Source organism: Panulirus ornatus, chromosome 37, assembly GCF_036320965.1.
Source record: "Panulirus ornatus isolate Po-2019 chromosome 37, ASM3632096v1, whole genome shotgun sequence".
NCBI lineage: Eukaryota > Metazoa > Arthropoda > Malacostraca > Decapoda > Palinuridae > Panulirus > Panulirus ornatus.
In genome coordinates, this window is record NC_092260.1 from 12,523,988 (window position 1) to 12,550,860 (window position 26,873).

General features: G+C 41.9%; 1 protein-coding gene across 1 annotated transcript in view; it reads right to left on the minus strand.

Moving 5' to 3' along the window:
• amon (prohormone processing protease amontillado) overlaps positions 1-26,873 on the minus strand; it is a 351,024-nt gene that overhangs the window by 38,291 nt on the left and 285,860 nt on the right. The window contains exons 5-8 of the mRNA XM_071683796.1: positions 25,253-25,290; positions 24,619-24,695; positions 14,219-14,307; positions 12,207-12,382 (exon numbers count right to left, since the gene is read on the minus strand). Coding sequence (XP_071539897.1) covers positions 12,207-12,382; positions 14,219-14,307; positions 24,619-24,695; positions 25,253-25,290 — 380 coding nt within the window. The remainder of the gene's footprint in view (positions 1-12,206; positions 12,383-14,218; positions 14,308-24,618; positions 24,696-25,252; positions 25,291-26,873) is intronic.

A 26,873-nucleotide genomic window follows, 5' to 3' on the forward strand; every position in this document is an offset into this window, starting at 1 on the left:
AAGGGTTAATTTAACAAGCAATGAAAGGGTAAGAGAGAGGTGTGGGAGTAAGAAGAGTATGGATGACAGAGCTGAGGAGGGTGTGGTGAAATGTTTTGGACATATGGAAAGAATGAATGATGAAAGGTTGACAACGAGGGTATATGTGTCAGAAATGGAGGGGACAAAGAGAAGGGGGAGACCAAATTGGAAATGGAAAAGGTTTTGAGTATCTGGGGCTTGGACATACAGGGGGGTGTGAGGTATATATAGGACAGAGTGAGTTACAGCAATGTTGTATGCAAGGGGCAACATACTATCAGCGGATTGAACCTGGGCATATGAAACGTTCAGGGGAAATCAAGGAAAGGCCTGGCTGTGGATGAGGTACTGTGGTTTTGGTTCATTACACATGACAGCTAGAAAGTAGGTATGAACAAGTGAGGCAATTTCTTCATTTATACCTGCCATTACCTTGCTAATACTGGAAATGTAGAAAAAATGAAAAAAAGGAAACAAAAACAACATACTTCTGTCTGTTGGAGGAAGACATATAAAGCCCTATGCATGTTCATAATATTAAAGGAACTTTTGTGATACAGGTCAGTGGGCTGAATATGGAAGTCTGTAGACGACACTTTAGAAATGCTTGCTCTTGTATCTCGTGGAAATTTCTTGTCTTTTATTCGAAGGTATAACCATCCCTCATCCTCTAATTTTTCCTTCTTTATCAAATGTTTTGGAAAGACTTCATGCCTGTTATTTTCTTTAGTAAGTTTTGTTTCAGAAGCTCCAGATATTTGGTTTGATTTCCCTAACCTGGTTTTTAGATTCCTAATAGCTGGCATGTTCCTTTAATTCATATACATTTTCATGTATTATCTTTAATATGAATTCTCCATTCTTTTTATTTTTTTGATGTTTCTCTGTTTTGTCTGTTTTCCTCATTTTTTATCCCATGGATAATAATCTTAAATTTATACCTAATTCCTTGTTCTGTCCTCTTTGATGTATAGCTTATCAAATTGTTTTCTTTCGCAAGAGTATTTGTAAACATTTGGAAGAATGTTGAGGATGAATACTGGATAAAACCGGCTTGGTTTACTATTGGATCCACAATGAGGGTGTATGTTGACCAGTATGATCTAGTTTGTAGTCCAGTCCACTGTGAAGAATTTCTTATTCCTGGCTGCTTAGTGTAACCTAGGATACAGCAGTCAGTATTTTGTTTTGAAAAAAAAACATGTACATAGTGATGAGGCTAGCAAAAGGCCATTACAGATTACTGAACTGTAATGATATGCAACCACTATCTGTTATTTTAGTATACCTCAGCATTGTTTAAGAAATGCTGATGACTCATTGCCTCATTTTCAATGTGAGAAATTTCACTGTTACTAAACAATACCTGCAACTTGTCTGGTTTTTCATGTGTGTGTGTGTGTGTGTGTGTGTGTGTGTGTGTGTGTGTTTTATGTTACCCAAGATGACACGGGCAGATGAAGCCCTAATCAACGCCATCCCATTAATGTTTTATATATATGGGGATAGGGGATTAAGAATACTTCCCACGTATTCCCTGCGTGTCGTAGAAGGCGACTAAAAGGGGAGGGAGGGGGGGCTGGAAATCCTCCCCTCTCGTTTTTTTTTTCTTTTTTTTTTTAATTTTCCAAAAGAAGGAACAGAGGGGGCCAGGTGAGGATATTCCAAAAAAGGCCCAGTCCTCTGTTCCTAACACTACCTCGCTAACGCGGGAAATGGCGAATTGTTTAAAAGAAAGAAAAGAATATATACATTTATTTATTTATTTATTTATTTTGCTTTGTCGCTGTCTCCCGCGTTAGCGAGGTAGCACAAGGAAACAGACGAAAGAAAATGACCCAACCCACCCACACACACATGTATACACATACACGTCCACACATGCAAATATACATACCTATACATCTCAACGTTTACATATATATACCCACACAGACATATACATATATACACATGTACATAATTCATACATTATTCATTCCCAATGCCACCACGCCACACATGAAATAACAAACCCCTCCCCCCCTCATGTGCATGAGGTAGCGCTAGGAAAAGACAACAAAGGCCACATTCATTCACACTCAGTCTCTAGCTGTCATGTATTAATGCACCAAAACCACAGCTCCCTTTCCACATCCAGGCCCCACAGAACTTTCCATGGTTTACCCCAGATGCTTCACATACTCTGGTTCAATCCATTGACACCACGTCGACCCCGGTATACCACATCGTTCCAATTCACTCTATTCCTTGCACTCCTTTCACCCTCCTGCATGTTCAGGCCCTGATCACTCAAAATCTTTTTAACTCCATCTTTCCACCTCCAACTGGGTCTCCCACTTCTCCTCATTCCCTCCACCTCTGACACATACATCCTGTTGGCCAATGTTTCCTCACTCATTCTCTCCATGTGACCAAACCATTTCAAAACACCCTCTTCTGCTCTCTCAACCACACTCTACTTATTACCACACATCTCTCTTATCCTATTATTACTTACTCGATCAAACCATCTCACACCACATACTGTCCTCAAACATCTCATTTCCAGCACATCCACCCTCCTCTGCACAACTCTATCCATAGCCCATGCCTCGCAACCATATAACATTGTTGGAACCACTATTCCTTCAAACATACCCATTTTTGCTTTCCGAGATAATGTTCTCGACTTCCACACATTTTTCAACGCTCCCAGAACTTTCGCCCCCTCCCCCACCCTATGATTCACTTCCACTTCCATGGTTCTATCCACTGCCAAATTCACTCCCAGATATCTAAAACACTTCACTTCCTCCAGTTTTCCTCCATTCAAACTTACCTCCCAACTGACTTGTCCCTCAACCCTACTGTACCTAATAACCTCGCTGTTATTAACATTTACTCTCAGCTTTCTTCTTTCACACACTTTACCAGACTCAGTCACCAGGTTCTGCAGTTTCTCACCCAAATCAGCCACCAGCGCTGTATCATCAGCGAACGACAACTGACTCACTTCCCAAGCTCTCTCCTCCACAACAGACAGCATACTTGCCCCTCTTTCCGAAACTCTTGCATTCACCTCCCTAACAACCCCATCCATAAACAAATTAAACAACCATGGAGACATCACGCACCCCTGTCGCAAACTAACATTCACTGAGAACCAATCGCTTTCTTCTCTTCCAACTCGTACACATGCCTTACATCCTCGATAAAAACTTTTCACTGCTTCTAACAACTTGCCTCCCACACCATATATTGTTAATATCTTCCACAGAGCATCTCTATCAACTCTATCATATGCCTTCTCCAGATCCATAAATGCTACACACAAATCCATTTGCTTTTCTAAGTATTTCTCACATACATTCTTCAAAGCAAACACCTGATCCACACATCCTCTACCACTTCTGAAACCACACTGCTCGTCCCCAATCTGATGCTCTGTACATGCCTTCACCCTCTCAATTAATACCCTCCCATATAATTTCCCAGGAATACTCAACAAACTTATGCCTCTGTAATTTGAGCACTCACTCTTATCCCCTTTGCCTTTGTACAATGGCACGATGCAAACATTCTGCCAATCCTCAGGCACCTCACCATGAGTCATACATACATTAAATAACCTTACCAACCAGTCAACAATACAGTCACCTCCTTTTTCAAAAAATTCCACTGCAATACCATCCAAACCTGCTGCCTTGTCAGCTTTCATCTTCGGCAAAGCTTTTACTACCTTTTCTTTGTTTACTAAATCATTCTCCCTAACCCTCTCACTTTGCATACCACCTCGACCAAAACACCCTATATCTGCCACTCTGTCATCAAACACGTTCAACAAACCTTCAAAATACTCACTCCACCTCCTTCTCACATCACCACTACTTGTTATCACCTCCCCATTAGCCCCCTTCACTGATGTTCCCATTTGTTCCCTTGAGAGCTAATGAAGTAAGGGGAGTGGGGGTTGGAATGGGATGTATTTAGGGAAGCAGTGATGGCTTTCGCAAAAGGTGCCTGTGGCATGAGAAAGGTGGGAGGTGGGCAGATTAGAAAGGGTAGTGAGTGATGGGATGAAAATGTAAGATTGTTAGAAAGAAAAGAGATAGGAGTCTGGACTAATTTTGCATGGAAGTACTGCAAATGACTGGAAGATGTATAAAAGAGGCAGGTCAAGAGAAAGGTGCAAGAGGTGAAAAAGAGGGCAAATGCAGGTTGAGGTGAGAGAGTATCATTAAATTTTAGGTTGAATAAAAGGATGTTTTGGAAAGAGGTAAATACAGTGCGTAAGACAAGAGGAAATGTGAACATCGGTGAAGAGGGTTAATGGGGAGGTAATAATAAGTAGCGGTGAAGTGAGGAGATGGAGTGAGTATTTTGATGGTTTGTTGAATGCGTTTTGATGATAGCGTGGCAGATATTGGGTGTTTTGGTCGAGATGGTGTGTGAAGTGAGAGGCTCAGGGAGAATGATTTAGTAAACAGAGGAGGTAGTGAAAGCTTTGTGGAAGATGAAAGCCGGCAAGGCAACGGGTTTGGATGGTATTACAGTGGAATTTATTAAAAAGGGGGTGGCTGTCTAGTTGATTGGTTGGTAAGGATATTCAATGTATGTATGGTTAATGGTGAAGTGCCTGAGGATTGGCGGAATGCATGCATAATGCCACTGTACAAAGGCAAAGGGGTTAAAGGTGAGTGCTTAAATTACAGAGGTATAAGTTTGTTGAGTATTCCTGGGAAATCATATGGGAGAGTATTGATTGAGAGGGGAAAGGCATGTACAAAGCATCAAACTGGAGAGGAGCAGTGGGGTTTCAGAAGTGGTGGAGGATGTGTGGATCAGGTGTTTGCTTTGAAGAATGTATGTAAGAAATACTTAGAAAAACAGATGGATTTGTATATAGCATTTATGGATCTGATGAAGGCATATGATATGGTTGATAGAGATGCTTTGTGGAAGGTATTAAGAGTATATGGTGTGGGAGGTAAGTTGCTAGAAGCAGTGAAAAGTTTTTACCAAGAATGTAAGGCATGTGTACAGGTAGGAAGAGAGGAAAGTGACTGGATTCCAGTGAATGTCGGTTTGCGGTAGGGGTGTATGATGTCTCCATGGTTGTTTAATTTGTTTATGGATGGGGTTGTTAGGGAGGTGAATACAAGAGTTTTGGGGTGAGGGACAAGTATGCAGTCTCTTCTGGATGAGAGGGCTTGGGAAGTGAGTCAGTTGTTGTTTGCTGATGGTACAGTGCTGGTGGCTGATTCGTGTGAGAAACTGCAGAACCTGGTGACTGATTTTGGTAAAATGTGTGAAAGAAGAAAGCTGAGAGTAAATGTGAATAAGAGCAAGGTTATTAGGTTCAGTAGGGTTGAGGGATAAGTTAATTGGGAAGTAAGTTTGAATGGAGAAAAACTGGAGGAAGAACTGTTTTAGATATCTGGGAGTGGATTTAGCAGCAGATGGAATCATGGAAGCAGAAGTGAGTCACAGGGTGAGGGAAGGGGTGAAGGTTCTGGTAGCGTTGGAGAATGTGAGGAAGGCGAGGACGTTATCTTGGAAAGCATAAATTGGTATGTTTGAAGGAATAGAGTTTCCAACAATGTTAGATTTTTGTGAGGCATGGGCTACAGATAGGGTTGTGCAGAGGAGGGTGGATGTGTTGGAAATGAAATGTTTGGGGACAATATGTGGTATGGGGTGGTTTGATCAAGGAAGTAATGAAAGGGTAAGAGAGATGTGTGGTAATAAAAAGAGTGTGACTGAGAGAGTAGAGGAGGGTGTGTTTAAATGGTTTGGTCACATGGAGAGAATGAGTGAGGAAAGATTGGCAAAGATGATATATATATCAGAGGTGGAGGGAACGAGGAGAATTGGGAGACCAAACTGGAGATGGAAGGATGGAGTGAAAAAGATTTTGAGAGATTGGGGCCTGAACATACAGTAGGGCGAAAGGCATGCAAGGAATAGAGTGAATTGGAACGATGTAGTATACCAGGGTCGATGTGCCGTCAATTGATTGAACCAGGGCATGAGAAGCATCTGGGGTAAACCATGGAAAGTTTTGTGGGGCCTGGATGTGGAAAGGGTGCTGTGGGTTCGGTGCATTACATGTGACAGCTAGAGACAGTGTGAATGAATGTGGCCTTTTTTATCTTTTCATAGCGCTACCTCGTGGTGTGTGTGTGTGTGTGTGTGTGTACTATTTCATGTGTGGCTGGGTGGCGATGGGAATGGATGAAGGCAGCAAGTATGAATATGTACATGATATTTTATCAATTTATTCATTTATTTATCTATTACACTTTGTTGCTGTCTCCCGCATTAGCGAGGTAGTGCAAGGAAACAGACGAAAGAATGGCCCAACCCACCCACATACACATGTATGTACATAAATGCCCACACTCGCACATATACATACTGATACATTTCAACGTATACTTACATATACATACAGACATATACATATATACACATGCACATATTCATACATGCTGCCTTCATCCATTTCCGCTGCCACCCCGCCACAAATGAAATGACACCCCCCTCCCCCCGCGTGCATGGGAGGTAGCACTAGTAAAGGACAACAAAGGCTACATTCGTCCACCCTCAGACTCGAGCTGTCAAGTGCAATGCACCGAAACCACAGCTCCTTTTCCATATCCAGGCCCCACAAAACTTTCCATGGTTTACCCCAGACGCTTCATATGCCCTGGTTCAATCCACTGACAGCACGTCGAACTCGGTATACCACAATGTTCCAATTCACTCTGTTCCTTGCACGCCTTTCACCCTCATGTATGTTCAGGCCCTAATCACTCAAAATCTTTTTCACTCCATCCTTCCACCTCCAATTTGGTCTCCCACTTCTCCTTGTTCCTTCCATCTCTAACACATATATCCTCTTTGTCAATTCTTCCTCACCCATTCTCTCCATGTGACCAAACCATTTCAATACACCCTCTTCAGCTCTCTCAACCACACTCATTTTATTACCATATATCTCTCTTACCCTTTTATTACTCACTCGATCAAACCACCTCACACCACATCTTGTCCTTAAACATCTCATTTCCAACACATCCACCCTCCTCCGCACAACCCTGTCTATCTCCCATGCCTCACAACCATATGACATTGTTGGAATCTCTATTCCTTCAAACATCCCCATTTTTGCTTTCTGAGTAATGTTCTCCCCTTCCTCACATTCTTCAACGCTCCCAGAATCTTCGCCCCCTCCCCCACCCTATGACTCACTTCCACTTCCATGGTTCCATCTGCTGCCAAGTCCACTCCCAGATATCTAAAACAGTTTACTTCCTCCAGTTTTTCTCCATTCAAACTTACCTCCCAATTTACTTGTCCTTCAACCCTACTGAACCTAATAACCTTGCTCTTATTCACATTTACTCTCAGCTTTCTTCTTTCACACACTTTATCAAATTCAGTCACCAACTTCTGCAGTTTCTCACCTGAATCAGCCATCAGCATTGTATCATCAGTGAACAACAACTGACTCACTTCCCACGCCCTCTCATTCCCAACAGACTGCATACTTGCCCCTCTCTCCAAAACTCTTGCATTCACCTCCCTAACAACCCCATCCATATACAAATTAAACAACCATGGAGACATCATGCACCCCTGCCGCAAACCGACATTCACGGGAAATCAATCACTTTCCTCTCTTCCTACTCGTACACATGCCTTACATCCTCAATAAAATCTTTTAACTGCTTCTAGCAACTTACCTCCCACACCATATACTCTTAATACCTTCCACAGAGCATCTCTATCAACTCTTATCATATGCCTTTTCCAGATCCATAAATGCTACATATAAATCCATATACTTTTCTAAGTATTTCTCAAATACATTCTTTAAAGCAAACACCTGATCAACACATCCTCTACCACTTCTGAAACCACACCACTCCTCCCCAATCTGATGCTCTGTACATGCCTTGACCCTCTCAATCAATACCCTCCCATATAATTTCCCAGGAATATTCAACAAACTTATCCCTCTGTAATTTGAACACTCACCTTTATCCCCTTTGCCTTTGTACAATGGCACTATACATGCATTCCACCAATCCTCAGGCACTTCACCATGAACCATACATATACTGAATAACCTCACCTACCAGTCAACAACAAAGTCATCCCCTTTTTTAAATAAATTCCACTGTAATACCATCTAAACCCGCCATCTTGCCGGCTTTCATCTTCCGCAAAGCTTTCACAACCTCTTCTCAGTTTACCAAATCATTCTCCCTGACCATCTCACTTTTTTAATATTGGTACTAGGTTTGTTGAATGTGTTTGATGATAGAGTGGCAGATATAGGGTGTTTTGGTCGAGGTGGTGTGCAAAGTGAGAGGGTTAGGGAAAATGATTTGGTAAACAGAGAAGAGGTAGTATAAGCTTTGCGGAAGATGAAAGCCGGCAAGGCAGCAGGTTTGGATGGTATTGCAGTGGAATTTATAAAAAAAACAGGGGGTAACTGTATTATTGACTGGTTGGTAAGGTTATTTAATGTATGTATGACTCATGGTGAGGTGCCTGAGGATCGGCGGAATGCGTGCATAGTGCCATTGTACAAAGGCAAAGGGGATAAGAGTGAGTGCTCAAATTACAGGGGTATAAGTTTGTTGAGTATTCCTGGTAAATTATATGGGAGGGTATTGATTGAAAGGGTGAAGGCATGTACGGAGCATCAGATTGGGGAAGAGCAGTGTGGTTTCAGAAGTGGTAGAGGATGTGTGGATCAGGTGTTTGCTTTGAAGAATGTATGTGAGAAATACTTAGAAAAGCAAATGGATTTGTATGTAGCATTTATGGATCTGGAGAAGGCATATGATAGAGTTGATAGAGATGCTCTGTGGAAGGTATTAAGAATATATGGTATGGGAGGCAAGTTGTTAGAAGCAGTGAAAAGTTTTTATCGAGGATGTAAGGCATGTGTACGTGTAGGAAGAGAGGAAAGTGATTGGTTCTCAGTGAATGTAGGTTTGCGGCAGGGGTGTGTGATGTCTCCATGGTTGTTTAATTTGTTTATGGATGGGGTTGTTAGGGAGGTGAATGCAAGAGTTTTGGAAAGAGGGGCAAGTATGAAGTCTGTTGGGGATGAGAGAGCTTGGGAAGTGAGTCAGTTGTTGTTCGCTGATGATACAGCGCTGGTGGCTGATTCATGTGAGAAACTGCAGAAGCTGGTGACTGAGTTTGGTAAAGTGTGTGAAAGAAGAAAGTTAAGAGTAAATGTGAATAAGAACAAGGTAATTAGGTACAGTAGGGTTGAGGGTCAAGTCAATTGGGAAGTAAGTTTGAATGGAGAAAAACTGGAGGAAGTAAAGTGTTTTAGATATCTGGGAGTGGATCTGGCAGCAGATGGAACCATGGAAGCGGAAGTGGATCATAGGGTGGGGGAGGGGGCGAAAATCCTGGAGCCTTGAAGAATGTGTGGAAGCGAGAACATTATCTCGGAAAGCAAAAATGGGTATGTTTGAAGGAATAGTGGTTCCAACAATGTTGTATGGTTGCGAGGTGTGGGCTATGGATAGAGTTGTGCGCAGGAGGATGGATGTGCTGGAAATGAGATGTTTGAGGACAATGTGTGGTGTGAGGTGGTTTGATCGAGTAAGTAACGTAAGGGTAAGAGAGATGTGTGGAAATAAAAAGAGCGTGGTTGAGAGAGCAGAAGAGGGTGTTTTGAAACGGTTTGGGCACATGGAGAGAATGAGTGAGGAAAGATTGACCAAGAGGATATATGTGTCGGAGGTGGAGGGAACGAGGAGAAGTGGGAGACCAAATTGGAGGTGGAAAGATGGAGTGAAAAAGATTTTGTGTGATCGGGGCCTGAACATGCAGGAGGGTGAAAGGAGGGAGGGCAAGGAATAGAGTGAATTGGATCGATGTGGTATACCGGGGTTGATGTGCTGTCGGTGGATTGAATCAGGGCATGTGAAGCGTCTGGGGTAAACCATGGAAAGCTGTGTAGGTATGTACATTTGCATGTGTGGACATATGTATATACATGTGTATGGGGGTGGGTTGGGCCATTTCTTTCGTCTGTTTCCTTGCGCTACCTCGCAAACGCGGGAGACAGTGACAAAGCAAAAAAAAAAAAAAAAATGTTTTATGACCTCATTTTGGACTTCTTTATTAGTTTTTATGCTTCTTTATGTGTGGTGACCAAACATGAGAAACGTATTATGGCAAATGTAGGGTGTGAACAGCATGCCGAATATTTCATGGTTCATATGCAGTACTTGAATGTTATTCTAATATGTGCATGCAAACATTTTTTTCTCTAGTACTGACCTAATGTGGGACTCTGGTTACATTTTAAGGATGATATTGACTTCCAAGCTCCTATCAAATACAAATTTTTGCATCTCATTTCCTGCTAAATAATATCTATGTTGAGTCTTCCTTTCATTTAACCCCATCCTTATTACTTTACATTTACTTGGGATGAACTTCATCAACTATGTATCAGACCAACTTTGGAATGTCTAGACCCACTTGTAAGTTGATGGAATCCTCCTTACTTTTCACTTTCCTCATGACCTTTGGGTCATCTGCAAACATGACATTCAGGTAGGAGTCCATACCTTTTGGTATTTGCATAGATCAAGAAGAGTAACCATTTCTGAATAAAACCCTTTGGCACTCTACTTGTGTGACCTACACCCAATCTAACAATGCTACTTTGATTTGTTTCATTTGTCACTTCCACTAAGATGATAATCTGTTTATTGTATGAGTCTTTCCCTTATTCCTGCCTGGTGATCGAGCTTCCTAATAAGCTTACCTTGCATCTGTGTCAAAATGCTTTCTGGCATTCCAGATGTAAACAATTCGTCCACACTTCTTTTTCATCTAATACAGAGCTTACTTTCTCATAGATATCTGAGAATTTAATTACAAATGACATCCTTTCCATGAAACCATACCGTGTGAAGTGATTTCTCCTCTGAAGGAAGTCATCCATTTGTTTTTCGATTATCTTTTTCAGTACTTTACTGACTACATTCCTCCGGAAGACTTATCTGTAAGTCAAAGCTTCTTCTGGTGTCCTTTCTTGTAGATAGGTATGACATTTGCCATTTCCACTCCCTTAGTACTTTGCCTTTCATTCTCCAAGGACATCATGACCAGTACTTCATGTGGTTCGTCGGGTGTATCTGCACACATCTTCAGCAATTATGGTGAAATTTCATCAGGCCATTTGCCTTCAATGGATCATGACTCTTTAGTATTCTGTTAATTTCTATTTTTTAATATTTTATAGCAACTGAAGACCTCCTCCCGGTTCCATCTTATTGCTGTTGGGGCTGTTAGTGTATTCCAATGTAAAAACACTTTGGAACTTGGTGTTCACTTCCTTATATATATCCTTCCATCATTTTCTACTCTTCCCTCTGAATCCCCTTAGTCAAATCTGCTGCTCTTAATTGACAATATACCCTGATGATTTTATGGGAGTTTCAGATTTTCCCTTGCATTATCCACACTATTCTTTTCAATGTTTCTTTGTTTCTCATTTTTTTGTTCTGCCGTAATAATTCCTTGCTTTCTCATACCTAACAATGCCAGCTAGCTGAAGTGCTTCCTATATCTTTGTTTGTAGGAGTACGTAAGTATGTATATATGTGTGTTTCATTTGTAAGATTATGTATGTATGTAGGTGTGTGTGCCTGTGTGTGTTTGTGATTACTATGTGTGTTATAGGAAGAGGGCTTTACACTCATGCCACTCTATCTCTCAGACTTGTATATATACCATGTCTTTACTCCTGTGCACACACACACACACACACACACACACACACCAGCAAAAGTTAGGTACCCATCTATCGACCAGCTCCGAGGGAAGGCTGAATACCTAGGTTGGGTGTGGGCCAACTGCTGCAACCAGGATTTGAATTCATGTGCTGACCCATGGTCAGTAACATTAACTACTATGCTAACACTAAACAAAGGTGTGGCTGATTGAGTGCTGTATATGCACATAAAAATGCAACTATGTATGTGTACAACAATGCCCATAACCAATTTATCTGACAGTGTAAGTTTGTTTTTGGTTGTTTTCACATACATCATTTCACCCTAAAGTCCCTACGTAATCAAATGTAGAGAAACTAATGCATTTTCTTCATCTCATTTATCTGATCTAACTTGACCTGAACTGACGCTACGTACCTCATTAACACCTCTGACAATCGCTTTCATGGTAGCATTCCTGGGCCCGTCAACCGTCTTGCCATCATCTGTTGGTCCCCATGATGCTGAGTAGATATCGATCAGGTTAGGCTTCCGCCCCATGCTGTTGGCTTCAATCAAATCTGTCATGTACGGCTGATCCAGCATGCGGATACCTGAGGGTAAAGAAGAAAAGGTCAGTCAGTTTCAGGCTCTTCTTTTGAGTAAAACAGCACCCATGAAGGGCACTTGAGCCCACTTCAGAGTTGGGATTAAGTAAAATATGTCTCAACCATTCCTCAAGTGACAAAAGACCTGCCTTGTAAAGGATGTCAAATTTCAGGACTTAAAAAGAAAAAGAAGGTAAAGAGTTCCCCGATTTAGCTGTGGAAAGAAAGAAACAGACATTCTCAGTTTTCAAGTTGCATACAATCACACCTTACCTGTGGGATGTGGTGGATAGTCGAGTGTTCCATGATCTAGCATGAGGATGGAGCACACATGCAGTCAGTTTTTGAGAATCAAGTTAGACTTATAGTACGAAAGAGAGTTTGAGCTAAGAGAACGGTATTATATTAAGAAAGGAAGAGAGAGGAAGTTAATGAGATGAGTTGAATTGACTGAATCATGTCGAGGAGAAATGTAGAAGAGTCTCCCCAAGAGTGTAGAACAGTTCTTCACACAAGGACGAAATGGCTAGTTTGCTCTAACGAGAAATACATTTGAAATTTGGACATGGTCAAATGGATCTATAAAAATCTCTCAACCTTAACCTTTATTATCAAATGGGTTCGCATCAGAGAATTTCGACTTGATCACTTTTTAATTTTTTGCTCTTTCTATTTACTACAGTCATCTGTATTGCTACTCCTACAGCACTTTCTGTGTTTGTCCAGGATATAGGTCCAGGGCACTTGTGTATTACCCTTCCCATGTAGTATTCCTGTTATTGACCCTACTGATGTTATCAGTTCTCATTTCTCTCTCTGCAATCCATGTAATTATCTTACCATTCTCCTCACTATTCTCTCCTGAATATTTTCCCCTCTCCATCCTACCCAAGTTCCTGCTGCATATAACAAGATTGGTCCTATTATTAGCAGACAGATATTTCCTTTTAGATACTGAATCATCATTTGTTTTCTGTTGGTTCTCCAATAACCCCTTACAATACGCATCTTCGCAACAACAAATGACCTGTGAAGCCTCTTTCCCTTTTCACTATCATGTTGGCATCCTTCCCCTCACCTTCACCAACCAGATCATACTCACAACTCAGCTTTATAGACATGAAAACACAAATGCTAGTGTCTCACAGGAAGAAGGAAAATAAGTATGATTACATACTATAGTACACGTCATCTGCATTACAGCCTAAATCTTAGAGTCTGCATTATTAGTTGCTCTTTTTTGGAATTAAGTCATTTAAAAAAATCACTTTTGTATCTTTCGTAGAACATCTGATTTTAATAGTCAGTCAATTACAAGTTAATTAAGTCAAGATTCTATTTTCTCAAAATGTAGGGTGGTAACTCCATCATTTTGCTGTGCTCTTGAAAGGTATATCAAAAAGCCTTTTAACATATTTATTGTAATGATGGAACATGGATAGACCTTTGTCATGTTTATGAAATGTGGTTTGGTAATTCTACAGATATTTTTGTTGCGCTAATGAAATGCGGCTCACTAAGTCCATAGACATTATTTATAGAATGTGGGTTGGCAAGTCCACTTTTTTGTTGGTAGAATGTGGGTTGGGAATTATTATTGGTAAATGTCATGTTATGTTAATGAAACGTAGGTTGGTACGTCCGCAGATATTTTCGTTCCGTCAAAAAAAACAATAACTTGGTAAGTCTGCAGACTTAATGGAATGTCTAAAGACATGTTGTAGTGTTTATGAAAGATGGGGTAACAATTTCATATATGTTTTGTTGTGTTGATGAAATGTGGGTCGGTAAGTCCATACACCTTTACATTGTGTTCATCAATCCCGAGTTGCGAAGACTTACCTGCCACGAGGGAATTGTAGGCAACGCCCACGCCACAGATGCCGTTGTCACGGGCGGCCGACACCTCGCCCGCACACCGCGTCCCGTGGCTACCGAGAGAGAATCAGCTTAAGGATGAAACTGTTGTGTTATGCTCTCTCTCTCTCTCTCTCTCTCTCTCTCTCTCTCTCTCTCTCTCTCTCTCTCTCTCTCTCTCTCTCTCTCATTTGAAATAAATGAGAAGTAAATACAAAGTCTATTAATCACTGTCACTCAGAGAAAGCTGTTTCCATGCCTTGAATTCACTGGAAACTAAACAGTACAAATGAAATAGTATTCTAATTACAAGGTTATAAAAATGTGGATGGTTAGAGGTCTAATTTCACGAGTATTCATTAACCCCCTGAACATGGCAGTGTGATCCCTGGTCATTACTGAGTTGAAGTCAAAGGTCAGGCCATCATATTCAGGCATCGTACATTTGTACTAAAAAAATCAAGGTCAAAACAGGAAAATGTCAGAATTTGAAAATGGCATAAATAGGTATGTCCTGGGCTATTAGTTATATCCGACGCTGTTCTCTGTTTGACTACAAATTAACAAGCATAGTTTCACTCTGAAAAATATATCAGAATCTTCCTAAATTACCAGGAGTTCTATTCACTAAACTCCCCGTCTCCATTATACCGAAAACATCATCAAGGTCTTCAGGATCTGCCCTCCACGCAAAGTACATTTAGAAATACAAAAGGGGAATACCAACTCCCGACCTTAGTGGCTGTGATTTGCATCAAGCTCAAATACATTAACGAACCGAAAAAGAAATACGATTTCTCGCAAAGAAATAAAAGGAATTCATTCCCAGAGACATAGGACACAAGAACCCATAAACTTTCCTGGCTGTGAAGGTTTCAAGAAATCTTTCTGTATCGACACAAGTGACAGATGAATGATTGAATCAATCAGGTGACAGATAAACCAACAAGTTAAAATGGCAGATGAACCAGAAAGCTGGGTGACAGACAGCGTAATAAGTTAGGTGTCAGTTGAACCATCATGTTAAGTGACAAAGAAGTTAGCAGATCAGAGCTGCATTCTTACGTTAACTCTGCTTCAAGATGTAAACATATAATATGAATAGTTTTGAAGGCTACCACAAATATGCTGAAGAAATCGTGTCAGGACAAATAACTTAAGCATAACTTCATGTCGACTTATTCTCTGACAGCAGCAAAGGAGAAGTTCCTCGGTGGTGTAATTCCTTGAACACATTGTTTGACCCCTGAACACGATAGGGACGATCCTTGAGCATGACAGTACGTCCCTTAGATATGATTACTAGATGTGCGGTGAAAGACCAGGCTATCGTACCCACTGGTCGTTCAGTAGTGTTCACAGTGTGAGAACGTGTGCTGCTCAGATGTTAGAGATACCTGAGCAATATCAAACCTTTCATGACTTTGTTTCTCAAACGAGTCAATGACCGATGCTGACACACCCTGTTGCTGCTGCTACTACAGGCAGTGGGGGATGGCAGGCACTGTTCCAGTGCTGGTGTTATACTGAAGACCTTCCCCTGGGCAAGTTATCTGATTTCTTTGCACGTGATCATTTCATACAGATTATATTTCAAATGAGATGGTGTCACCTGTCGTTGCCCAGAGAACTGCTGTTACTTTATATATGATTTAATGTAAATGATGCTCGTAACATGTTTACACGCACTAGTTAGACGTTCTATGCCCTAGAGCCTAGCAACAGTACAGGAGACACACACACATAAAAGAGATGAGACCCAACAAGTGTCGAACTCCTTCCCCGTAGAGTACAAATGAGTAATTACTCTGGTGAGATGCCATGAGCTCTGAGGCAAAGAAATAAGAGTTTATGGACATATATACCTTAGCGAAATACCTTTAAGAGCTGGAGATTAACTAGGGTCCAGAATATACTGGCCAGAGCCTGGTGTCTTATGACTCAGCACGGGTCACAGTCATACTGGTAAGGAACCAGACATTATGAGTTCTGATCAAGATAGCACACTCAGCTGGTCCACGACACACACTTGTGGAATGCTTTGTGCTCTGGGATCTAGCAGTCGGGCACAGCTGGTCTAGGACATACACTAGCGAGTTGTTTTGTGACCTGGGGTCTACCATGGTGAGCACAACTGGTCCAGGACACAAAGTGGAGAGATGCTCTGTGACCTGGGGTCTACCACGGTGAGAACAGCTGCTGTAGGACACATACTGGTGAGAGGCTCGGTGACACTGGGCCTACCACGATGAGCCCAGCTGGTCCAGAAAACACACAAGTGAGATGCTCCGTGGGGTCTAGCAGTCTGAGCACAGTTAGTCTAAGACACTCTAGTGAGATGCTCTGTGACCAGGGGTCTAACTAACCTAGGCCTCGTTCATACAAGCGTGTATTAACGTTTCCTGTGTGAAAACACAAGCGAATGATAACTATACAGACTTCAATGGGAGTGTTCGCATGGTCGTGCGCAGTGAAATTTCACTCGTCGTGGGCAGACACAGCACGCCTACAGTGCTAGCCCGCTATGGTTAAGAACATGCCGCGCGTGCTCACAATGTTCACATACCAATGGACCATTTCAGACCAGCGGGTCATTTGCGGTTATCTCTGGAGGGTCACAGTACACTGTAATGTGCCTTTGATTTTCTCTATTTGAGAAGTACCTAAAAGTATTCGTGACAATGTGTATTATATATTTACCTATGTCTATATCCATCATCTGTCTATCGCTATACCATGTAAATCTTCATCTATCTGTCTATATAATTTGATAGCCTATCTTGATGATGATCATGTAATAAAATATTACAGAACGACGCCATAGCAAACCATCATGACTGAATTTATTATTATCATTAAACAGCCAAGGTACGACGTTTTTCTTTTATAACTTCATCCCGAAAGTAGACGTAGATGACCCTCTTTATTTGACGTCCTCCATTCTGAACAGCTGTACGCGCACTAAGCGTAGAACACGCTCGTGAGAAAGGCTGACAAAATTGCACCCGCGAGACCGCAAATATTTTCACGCGACGTGAATTCAGTCTCGTGTGAACGAGGCTTCGGGGAGCTACAATAAATGTCTCGGTAGGAGATGGGAACACAACACTTTTCATTGCCAGACGAAGTATTTCTTTCATAATATTGTAAATAGTAAAACACTTTAAATCTGAGACGCCGAGACTGCAAAGCAAAACTGACGTAAATAAGATGTGTTGAGCTGAGCAAATATATGGCGCTGCCGCTAAGCTAAATAAAAAGTTCTGCGATCTTTTAAGAAACCGTGATGTATATACGTGGCCATGGACAGATGATGCGCAGAACTAGTAATGGGTTCATGAGGTACACAACTGGTGAGGGACACATTAAAGGATAAACTATTGTTGGTCGCATAGTGCACACAGCCCCAATAAGAACGGGTTGTGCCGGGGTTTTCTACCTCGGGGTCCGTCGAGGGACCCGGGCTCACACACATATATATATATATATATATATATATATATATATATATATATATATATATATTTCAATGCCATTTAATCCTATTCAAAATGGAAAGCTATAATCCTCGTCCTCACTTCCCCATCGTTACATAATACACTTCATGCATTTTTGCTTTGATGATAAGCTCGTTTCTGTCCAAAGTTAGGATATCAGTTTTTTATTTTACATTCTGAAAAAAGTGCAAAGTGAAAGAGAAAGCCCCTAACCCCTTTATATCACGGGGAGTTCGAAGCTGTTTGCCTCGGGGTCCGTACTGGCTTTCGACCCCCCCACGGGTACGCACAGCTTATCATGAAACATGACGGATAAGTCGGCAATTGTCAAGTGCAGAGAAATATATGAAAAAACATTTTTCAGCAATGTTTCACAAACTGTGGTAACTCTAAGACCCAGAGCACGACAGTAAAGTCTTTAAAGGATTGCAGTATGACGCTCTAGCACGACGAGATGACACATAGGTACGTTCTTCAGGTTATCGTACCTCCAGATTATCATATATGAGTTGTACCGTCGTTACTCAAATGTGATAGCCAAGTCAGACGTAGATTATTCATCATGTTCTTAAGTTCTCGATTAAAAGATTTAAAAAAAATAGATTTGCTTGTTTGTTTGTGTGTGTGTGTGTGTGTGTGTGTGTGTGTGTGTGTGTGTGTGTGTGTGTGTGTGTGATTACTATTACTATTTCTGTTACATGCGAAAGTTTTACACTCGTGTTGCCCCCCACCCCCCGCTCCCCTTTAACCTTGTTTATAAGAATAATTTCATTTCTTTAGTTCTGTGTATGCACATATACACCGTAGCCGAAGCCAAGTACCCATATATCGACCAGCCCCGAAAGGAGGATTAACACTTTGGCTGGGTGTAGGCCGACTGCCATGTCTAGGATTCGAACCCATTCTAATCCGACCCCGTGCCGGCCAGAGTTACTCAAGGTCAGTGTGTGTGTAGCTGGCCGATGTAAGACTATTGCCGGCCGGAGGGAATGTCAATAAATCGTCCCTCCAACATTAACCCAGCTTAATCTATGGTAAATTACGGGCCTGGTGGACTACATGAAGTAGTTATAAGCTGTTTCGTGGCGTGATGGTCGCCATGATTGCATCAAGATAATAATGGGTTGCCCTTAAATGTTAATGGCCTCCACACACTGAAGCTGCTATAGGTTGGCCATGGTGTGCGTAGGTGTACGATGGCTTACTATATATATAAGGAAGTTTGAAGATAATGGTTAGTAACCTACCTTTTCTGTCATTCAATCTGAGATTAAAGCACAACCATGTCCCTTCACTGAAAGGTCAATGGTCAGGTCATCATACCTAAGGGCAATCACACAACTATGTCTATAGGGAGCTAGCTGAGCCACACAACTGGGTCTAAAAAGTGAAAGCTTAGAAATTTTCAGGTCTTTTTACTGTCTATTAAAACTTCATTAGTGAAACCCATAAACTAATATCTACGACAGCTGCTTAATATATCATGAAATCCTAGTTTCGTTTTTTCCTTTTTAGTGTACAAAACTCTGTCCACCACGAGACAACAAAAAGAATTCATATCAAACCTTCTATCGGTAAATTTCTTTCAATGTAAGAACTATCTAAAACTTTTTCCTTCATAAGAAGTTTCCTAAGTTAGAGAGCAAACATTTACCAAATGTTCACCGGAACTACTCTTCTCGGAAGCTCAGGAAACCCTCCAAGCAGTCTCTCGCAGCCACACACTTGACACAACACCTAGCTCAAACTTCTCCCCGGAAATCTAACTATTGCGGCACGCACGTCTCTGCCATGACAGTATTGCCGACTCAGAGGTCTTGTAAGCAGATTACCCGAGAAAAATAACGTGTTAACTCGTGGTCTCAGCAGCTTACGAGACGATTCTTCCCGCGCGATCCTTTGTTGTTGTGTTTGAGGGCGGCAGACGGGTCAGCTGGTCGGATGCCACATCCTCCACAATAATATTGTTGTATGATTTTTCTGGGTATTATTTTTTCGAAAAACTTAGAATATTTTCCATTTCCTTATTCGACAGAACTTACAAAGTCAGTCAATTACCTATGATGTAGGGCTTGCGTGCAGGTATATGAAAGGGTACTTGCATTCAACTTTTGTAGTACGGCGCTCGTGTTCGCATCTCTTCAACTTTCTGTAGTATAAAATCGTTTAAACTTAATCAATTGTGCCTGAATTTCCTTTCTTTCTCAGCTTCATCTTGTTACTACAAAAGTACCTCTTCGCATCTTTTATAACTTTGGTAGTACTGTCCCGTTATGTCCTCTTGTTGATCACATTTAGTTTTGAGACTTCCGGTGTTTGCTTCAACAAATCTCTGCAGAAACCTGCATGTTGTTTTCATGTCTCCCTCTTTTTGTTTTCAATGCGGATAATTCCATGGCCTATCCCTGTGGCTTACTTTCTGTACATCTCGGACAATCTTTGTCGCCCTCATTTGGAGCTTCAACAAAGCTGTGTTTTCCCCTTATTACTACACCTCTCTCTTACCTTTTCATTTCGTGCTGGGTCAACCCTTCTGAAATCACATATGACCTTCAACCATATTTTTTTTCCAATACATCCACCTCCGTCTGTACTCTTTACCTTATCTATGGCCTAAGACTCGCATCTATACAACGCTGTCGGGACTAATATACCTTTAACCAGGCAATGATTCCTCCTCCTTAAAGCGCCTAATATATATATATATATATATATATATATATATATATATATATATATATATATATATATATATATATATATATATGTGTGTGTGTGTGTGTGTGTGTGTGTGTGTGTATATAGGAAAGGATCACATATCTGCGCGTGATCAAGATATTCCTATGAGTTCATGGGGAAAATGAAACACGATAAGTTCCCAAGTGCACTTTCGTGTAGTAATCACATCATCAGGGGAGACACAAGAGAGAAATATAACAGTCAGTTGATATACATGGAAGAGACGAAGCTAGGACCCCATTTGATAAACATGCGATTGTCCAAGATTGTCTGTCTTGGACAATCGCATGTTTACTAAATGGGCGTCCCAGGTACGTCTCTTCGTTGTACATCAACTGTCATATTTCTTGTGTCTCCCCTGATGATGTGATTATTACACGAAAGTGCACTTGAGAACTTGTTTCATTTTCCCCGTGGACTGCTATATATATATATATATATATATATATATATATATATATATATATATATATATATATATATATATATATGTTTATTTACGACATCTGATTCTTAATTTCTCATTGGTTCGGTCGGTATTGGCATCGTCAGTGTGCCACACCGAAAAATTCAAGGACAACTTAAGTAAGGTTATCTTAGAGTAGCGAATATAAGTGAATATTAGATCTCAGTTTACTTATTGAATGAAGGTAATAGCCTGAAACTGCACTTACATGCACCCCAATGAAGCTTGATGTACAAATATTGTATATACATGGCTATTTAGGTTCTCCCGGTAGGCCCAAGACATGAACTTCTAAAAATATCCTGCAGTGGCGGCCAGTCAGTTATAACTCGGCTGGACGCACAGACTGTTACTACAAGTCTTCAACGTTTTTCTGAGAGCCCGCAGTCACAGTCACCGGCAGTAAGTGCATATCAGGTATATACGTAGAAAATTAGACGAAACCCAGAGAATCATCAGCAAGAACTAGAAGTGAGTAAAATGAGGTACTGTTAACTCATTTAGTGACAAGTTGCCTGTGGCAAGTTGTTGCTGCACCGACCCTAGCGTTCAGTTGTCTCGCTCACAACTTCCTGCCACACACGGGACTTTTCTAAACGTAGTTGGCTCCTTTTGGCCTGGCGAGCGGGATTGATGGCTCAGGTGTCGCTCACGTGTGTTTGGTCACTGAGTTGGTGGGGGAAGAGCGAGGAGTAGGGGTGGGTTTGCCGGTCGTGTCAATAGGGGAGGATCCAGGCAAACGCACACTCCTCACGTCCGGAATATAGACAAAAAAAAAAAAAAGAAGAAATTTGAATCTTTGCCTAAAATCTCAGCACTGTAGTTAAGACGGGCTCAGACGCCAGACTTCCCTGACCTTAGCCAAAGCAAGAAATTGTTGGGACGCCATTTTCTTTGAACTGATGAAGAGGTATCAGGCGGTGGTGTCCTCGAGGTATAGCCAACAGTTATTGGAACGAAGGTATATGTTTTCTGTCGTGATTTCAGCGTGCCAAAAGCGGACATATAACTAATGGTTTCCTTTTTCTTTCTTTTTTCTACTTTTTTGGCGAAGGAAGGGGGGTGGAAGCATTGGGTTATCAAATTGTTTTATTCACTGGAAAATTTTGAAATGTAGTTGCTAGTTCCCTCTCACGTTACCCCGTCCAGGACCCAGCTCACATGGTAGTCAGCAATAAACTCTAGAGTACGGCTGTACGGTCTTTGGGTATGACGGCTTCAAAGGCCAGGCTATCATACCTTCAGGTCGTCGCTGAAGGAGGCTGAAGACGGAGGGGTAAGATGCTACTGCCACAACATAGAGAGGAACAACAACCCTTCAGGATGAAGCCTGCAGTCAACATGGGGCCCTGGCTGTTGCACACAGACACAGACACACACACACACACACATACACACACACACACAAGGCAGTGGTAACACTTACACCGACCGATACAGAGGGTAGGTGTTCTCGCTGATATTCCTGAAATGACGATCACAACCAATGATAATCTCCTGCAGCTCCACAACAGACGGTCACAACCAGCGACCATCTCTAGCAGCTCCTCAACATACGATCATAACCAGTGACCATCTCCTGCAGCTCCTCAAAGGACGGTCACAACCAAGGATCATCTCCTGTAGCTCCTCAACTGATGGTCACAACCAGTGACCATCTGCATCAACTCAAATGATGCTCACAACTAGTAGGCGTCTCCTCCTATGTTCCTTAAACATAATCAACTTTTGATCATATATTCAGATCAGATTTATTCCGGATAAGTAAGCCGTTCGTGAAGGATGACGTCAGCGGCAAACAGCTGAGCAATGGTAACGGACAATAACACTGGACCTGCGGCAGCAGCAGCAACTGTGGAGACCGGCTCATAATACTCCGTGAAAACTGTTTTTCCTAAATATATTCCTTATGAAAACAGATCACGAGAAAAAGAAAAAATCTTGCTTAGTCTGCCAGAAAAAAACAAAGCTTTAGAAAAAATAAACGCAGCCAAATAAAAAACTAATTTCCTCTTACATCCAGCCACGAGCCCGTGAATGGACGAATGTTGGTGCTTTAGTACCTGGATATTGTTACCAGAAAAGACTCGACTCTAAACTGTTAACAAAAAGAAGGTATGAAAGAGGGTGCAGGGGGTGGTGATGGGGCACGGGATCTCATGGTGGAAGGGGTTGGGGCCAAATTAAGAATCTGTGGGAATCCGCAGCAGTTTTATATAGGAGACTGGATCCCCTTCTGCCAGAAAATACTTTAGCCTTATTCTAATATTCAAAACTTTATTAAGACTGACAGTCTTATTCATCTTTCTCGGATTTTTGTAGTAAAAGAGAAACAATTATTATGAAAATACTTATCATATTCATTAATAACCTACGAAATATGCATTAGAAATTAATCTTTCTCGACTGAACAAACTGATGAACACACGGCATATATTACAAACCAGCTTTTATGTAAATCCATACCAAATACTTTTATGCTTTAACATTCGTAATGAAATACGTGTATTTCTTTTTTTCCTTTTACGAGTGGGCGTGTGGGGTACAATACACGCAGGACCCGTAGCATTTGCTACTTATGCTAATTGCCTAATCTGGCACTGGGTGGGAGGGGAGGAGGGAGGAATTATGATACAGGGGGTGGATGGTTAGGGAGGAAGGGTTGAGCAAGGCAAGGACAGGGAAGGGCAAGGGGAGATAAGCAGAGGAGCGAACGAAGGCAGATTGTTCAGGGTGCATGGGAGGGTAGATGGGTTAGGGTGTGTGGGAGGGTAGATGGGTCAGGAAGCGTGGGAGGGTAGATGGGCCAGAGTGCGTGAACAGGTAGGGAGCATGGGCGAAGCAGAAAGCCTATTTGGGCAGAGCGTACAAAACGTGTCAGGGAGTATAAGAAAATAGGGGGCAGACATGAGTGATTGAGTATCAAAGGGAATGTGAAGGAGGGGAAGAGGAAGAGAACAGGGTTTCTCGAAGGAGGAGGAGTACAGGGAGGGAGTGTGCAGGAATGTACAGGGAGGGAGAGTGAGGGAAGGCAGCATTTATCACTCCGGCTGGAGGTTCCCGAGCAGTATGCAGCCTCCAATACTCCTGCCTCGTCCACTCATTCACTGCTCTCTTATCTCGCCTTCCCTCTCTTTCTCCCTCACAAATACATTCTTTCCTAACCAATCTCCTTCATTCATACCGTCTCCCCACCCTATTTCTCCAAACAGCTTTTCCCTCCAATTTTCGTGTTTATACTCCTCCGTCTCCCAGCTATATCCTCTTCTCTCTATCTCTCCAATCAATAACGTTGTCCCTCTATCTCCCCGTTAATATCATCTCTATCAATCTCCCCATTCATACCGTCGTCCCAATCTCTCTCCCCATTCATACCATCTTTCCATATTATCTCCAGCCCTATCCTTCCCTACACATGTCTGCCTGTCATCATCCGTCTTCGTTCCAGCCTACAGTCGCGCGGCGGCAGTGGAACACTCGAACTCTACTTCGTCGACTCAAGTGAGCGTGTTCGAGGGCGCTGCATGAGGGCCTCCACAGAGGGAAGTGAGAGCGATATCTTTTCCCTTACCTTAGCTGTCAAAATGATAACCAAAGAATACAAATAATGACAATGAAATTAATGGATTTGAAAACGTTGTTTAATGGATCACTAGATGCCTTGGCAGGACAGAGAGACCGACCTGTTGAACCAGTCGTCAGTGTAGCGAGGGAAGGGGAAGGGGTCGTTGCTACTGAAGTCCCAGCTGGCTTGGGCGTTCTGAAGCAAAATAACGAAGAGAAAATTATTGTACATCAACAGAACAATACGTAATTGTCATCATTATTTTGCTCCGTCAATGAATCAAATATTACGGCTGTCATTACCGGGTCATCATCATTATATCATTATGTATACTATGTTGTGTGACAGTGAATAGAAGGTGGGTGGGTTTCAGTGTATGCAAGGTACGGTGAATTATATTCTAACACACGTTTCCGTGTGATTTAAATCTGTATACAGTTTATGGTTTGCTCTGTGCTTGTCTGTTCTGTATGTCTGTCTACAGGATGTGGTATACTGTGTGTCTACATACAAGCTGTATATCTCTGCATGGTCTGCTGTGTGCTGTATGTCTGTGTGCAAGCTTTCCAGTGCTGTAAATCTGTATACAGGTTCTGGTGTGCTGTATGTTTGTATATAGCTTGTGGTGTGCTGTATGCCTTTATACAGGCTGCGGTGTGCCGTATGTCTGTGTAAAGGCTGTGGTGTGCTGTGTGTCTGTATACAGACTATGGTGTGTTAATTTCTGTGTGATACACACACTGGGTACTTACATAGTTGTGACGCAGGTCTGGGTGCATGTAGTCGATGCCTGGAAATAGAGAGCAGGGGTGAGGCTGACAGAAGGTCCACAACCATTAGTGGACTAACAAGGCCAGTCTATGTACTGCCACAAGGTATATGAGAATCACCGTATCAGTTACCATCATCAAGCTGACTACACACACACACACACACACACACACACACACACACACATATATATATATATATATATATATATATATATATATATATATATATATATATATATATATATATATACTCGGGGCAACACGTGTTAAACTCTTTCCCTGTAACACAAATCATTATCACACAGGCACCGAGAAGTGTACTGATATTGTTTGTCTGTGTTTGTGGGGGTGAGTGGTCCACAGGACCGGTACAATGTCGTCAGTGTGGACGCTGCATACTGGGTTGACTCAACGTTTGTAGCGCAGCCGAGACAAGTGATGTCCAAGATGCAGACGAGACAGTGTAACCCGGACGTGTCTAGGGAATGTAGGATGAGATGGGTGTCTATCCGGTGGAATGGAGATTAAGATTAGAGGTTGTGGAAGAGCACTTGTCTAATATTTGTTGGGTCATTGCAGTGTCAGTATGTTTTGTCGACCTGAAATGTGAAGCAGGTGTAAGCATTTTGGCTTTCTGTCCCAGCATGGGTGATGGTGATTGCTTATGTAGTGGTCTGTGTGGGAGAGTTACAGAGCTGGTGCATAGAGGTGGGTGCCGATCATAGTAAGGTGGGAATACCTTGGGAGCATCTTTGTTTCCTTGTGTAGGTGATGAGTACTGGCTGCTGCTAAGCCAACATGGGATGGTCTGAATGTTCTGTTTTTGTGTAGTTGGAAGTTTCCTTGTGTAGTTTTGTAAGGGTGGCTGGCCGGACAGGAGAGGAGTATTTCAAGATGAAGCGGATGAATTGTTTATAGAGTATAATGAGGGATTCTTCCTGGTGTCTGAATGCGGTGCCGGTGAATGTTCTGTGGGCATTTGATTTATATACTGACTTTGTGTGGACGGTTGTGATGATGTGGGGAGTAAGTGGTATGTGTGCGTCGTATGTGATGAATAACGTAGTTGGCGCTTTACAGTGTGGAACTGGCTGATCATTACGTGTTATGGGAGGGTGCAGGTTCCTTTCATGTCTATTTAGTAGTTAATGGGGTGACTATGGGTTTACGGAGGAATGGGGGCATGCAGAGAGTCGGTTTTGAGGGGGGGGAAAAAGCAGATTGTATTGTGCGAGGGTCGTCTGCAGAGTGACAGTAAAGTACCAGGGCCTGAATGCGAGCTATGTGAGTGAGTGTGATACATTGATTGGCTTTGTTATGGAGCGTTTTTTAAAAGAAATATCTGGATACTGAAGATAGCAGTGATATGAGGAGGCAGGAGGAAGAAGCGCTGGATGGTTTGGAGGATTTCAGGATGGGTAGTGTGTTGGCAGGTTTCAGATGCTTGGGATTTTGTTGTGGAACCAAGAGAGGTTTAATACGTTGCTAGGGTCTTGACAGAGTGTGAATATCAGCGACTATGAAGAGTGGTAAGCAGATTCTTCAATATATATATATATATATATATATATATATATATATATATATATATATATATATA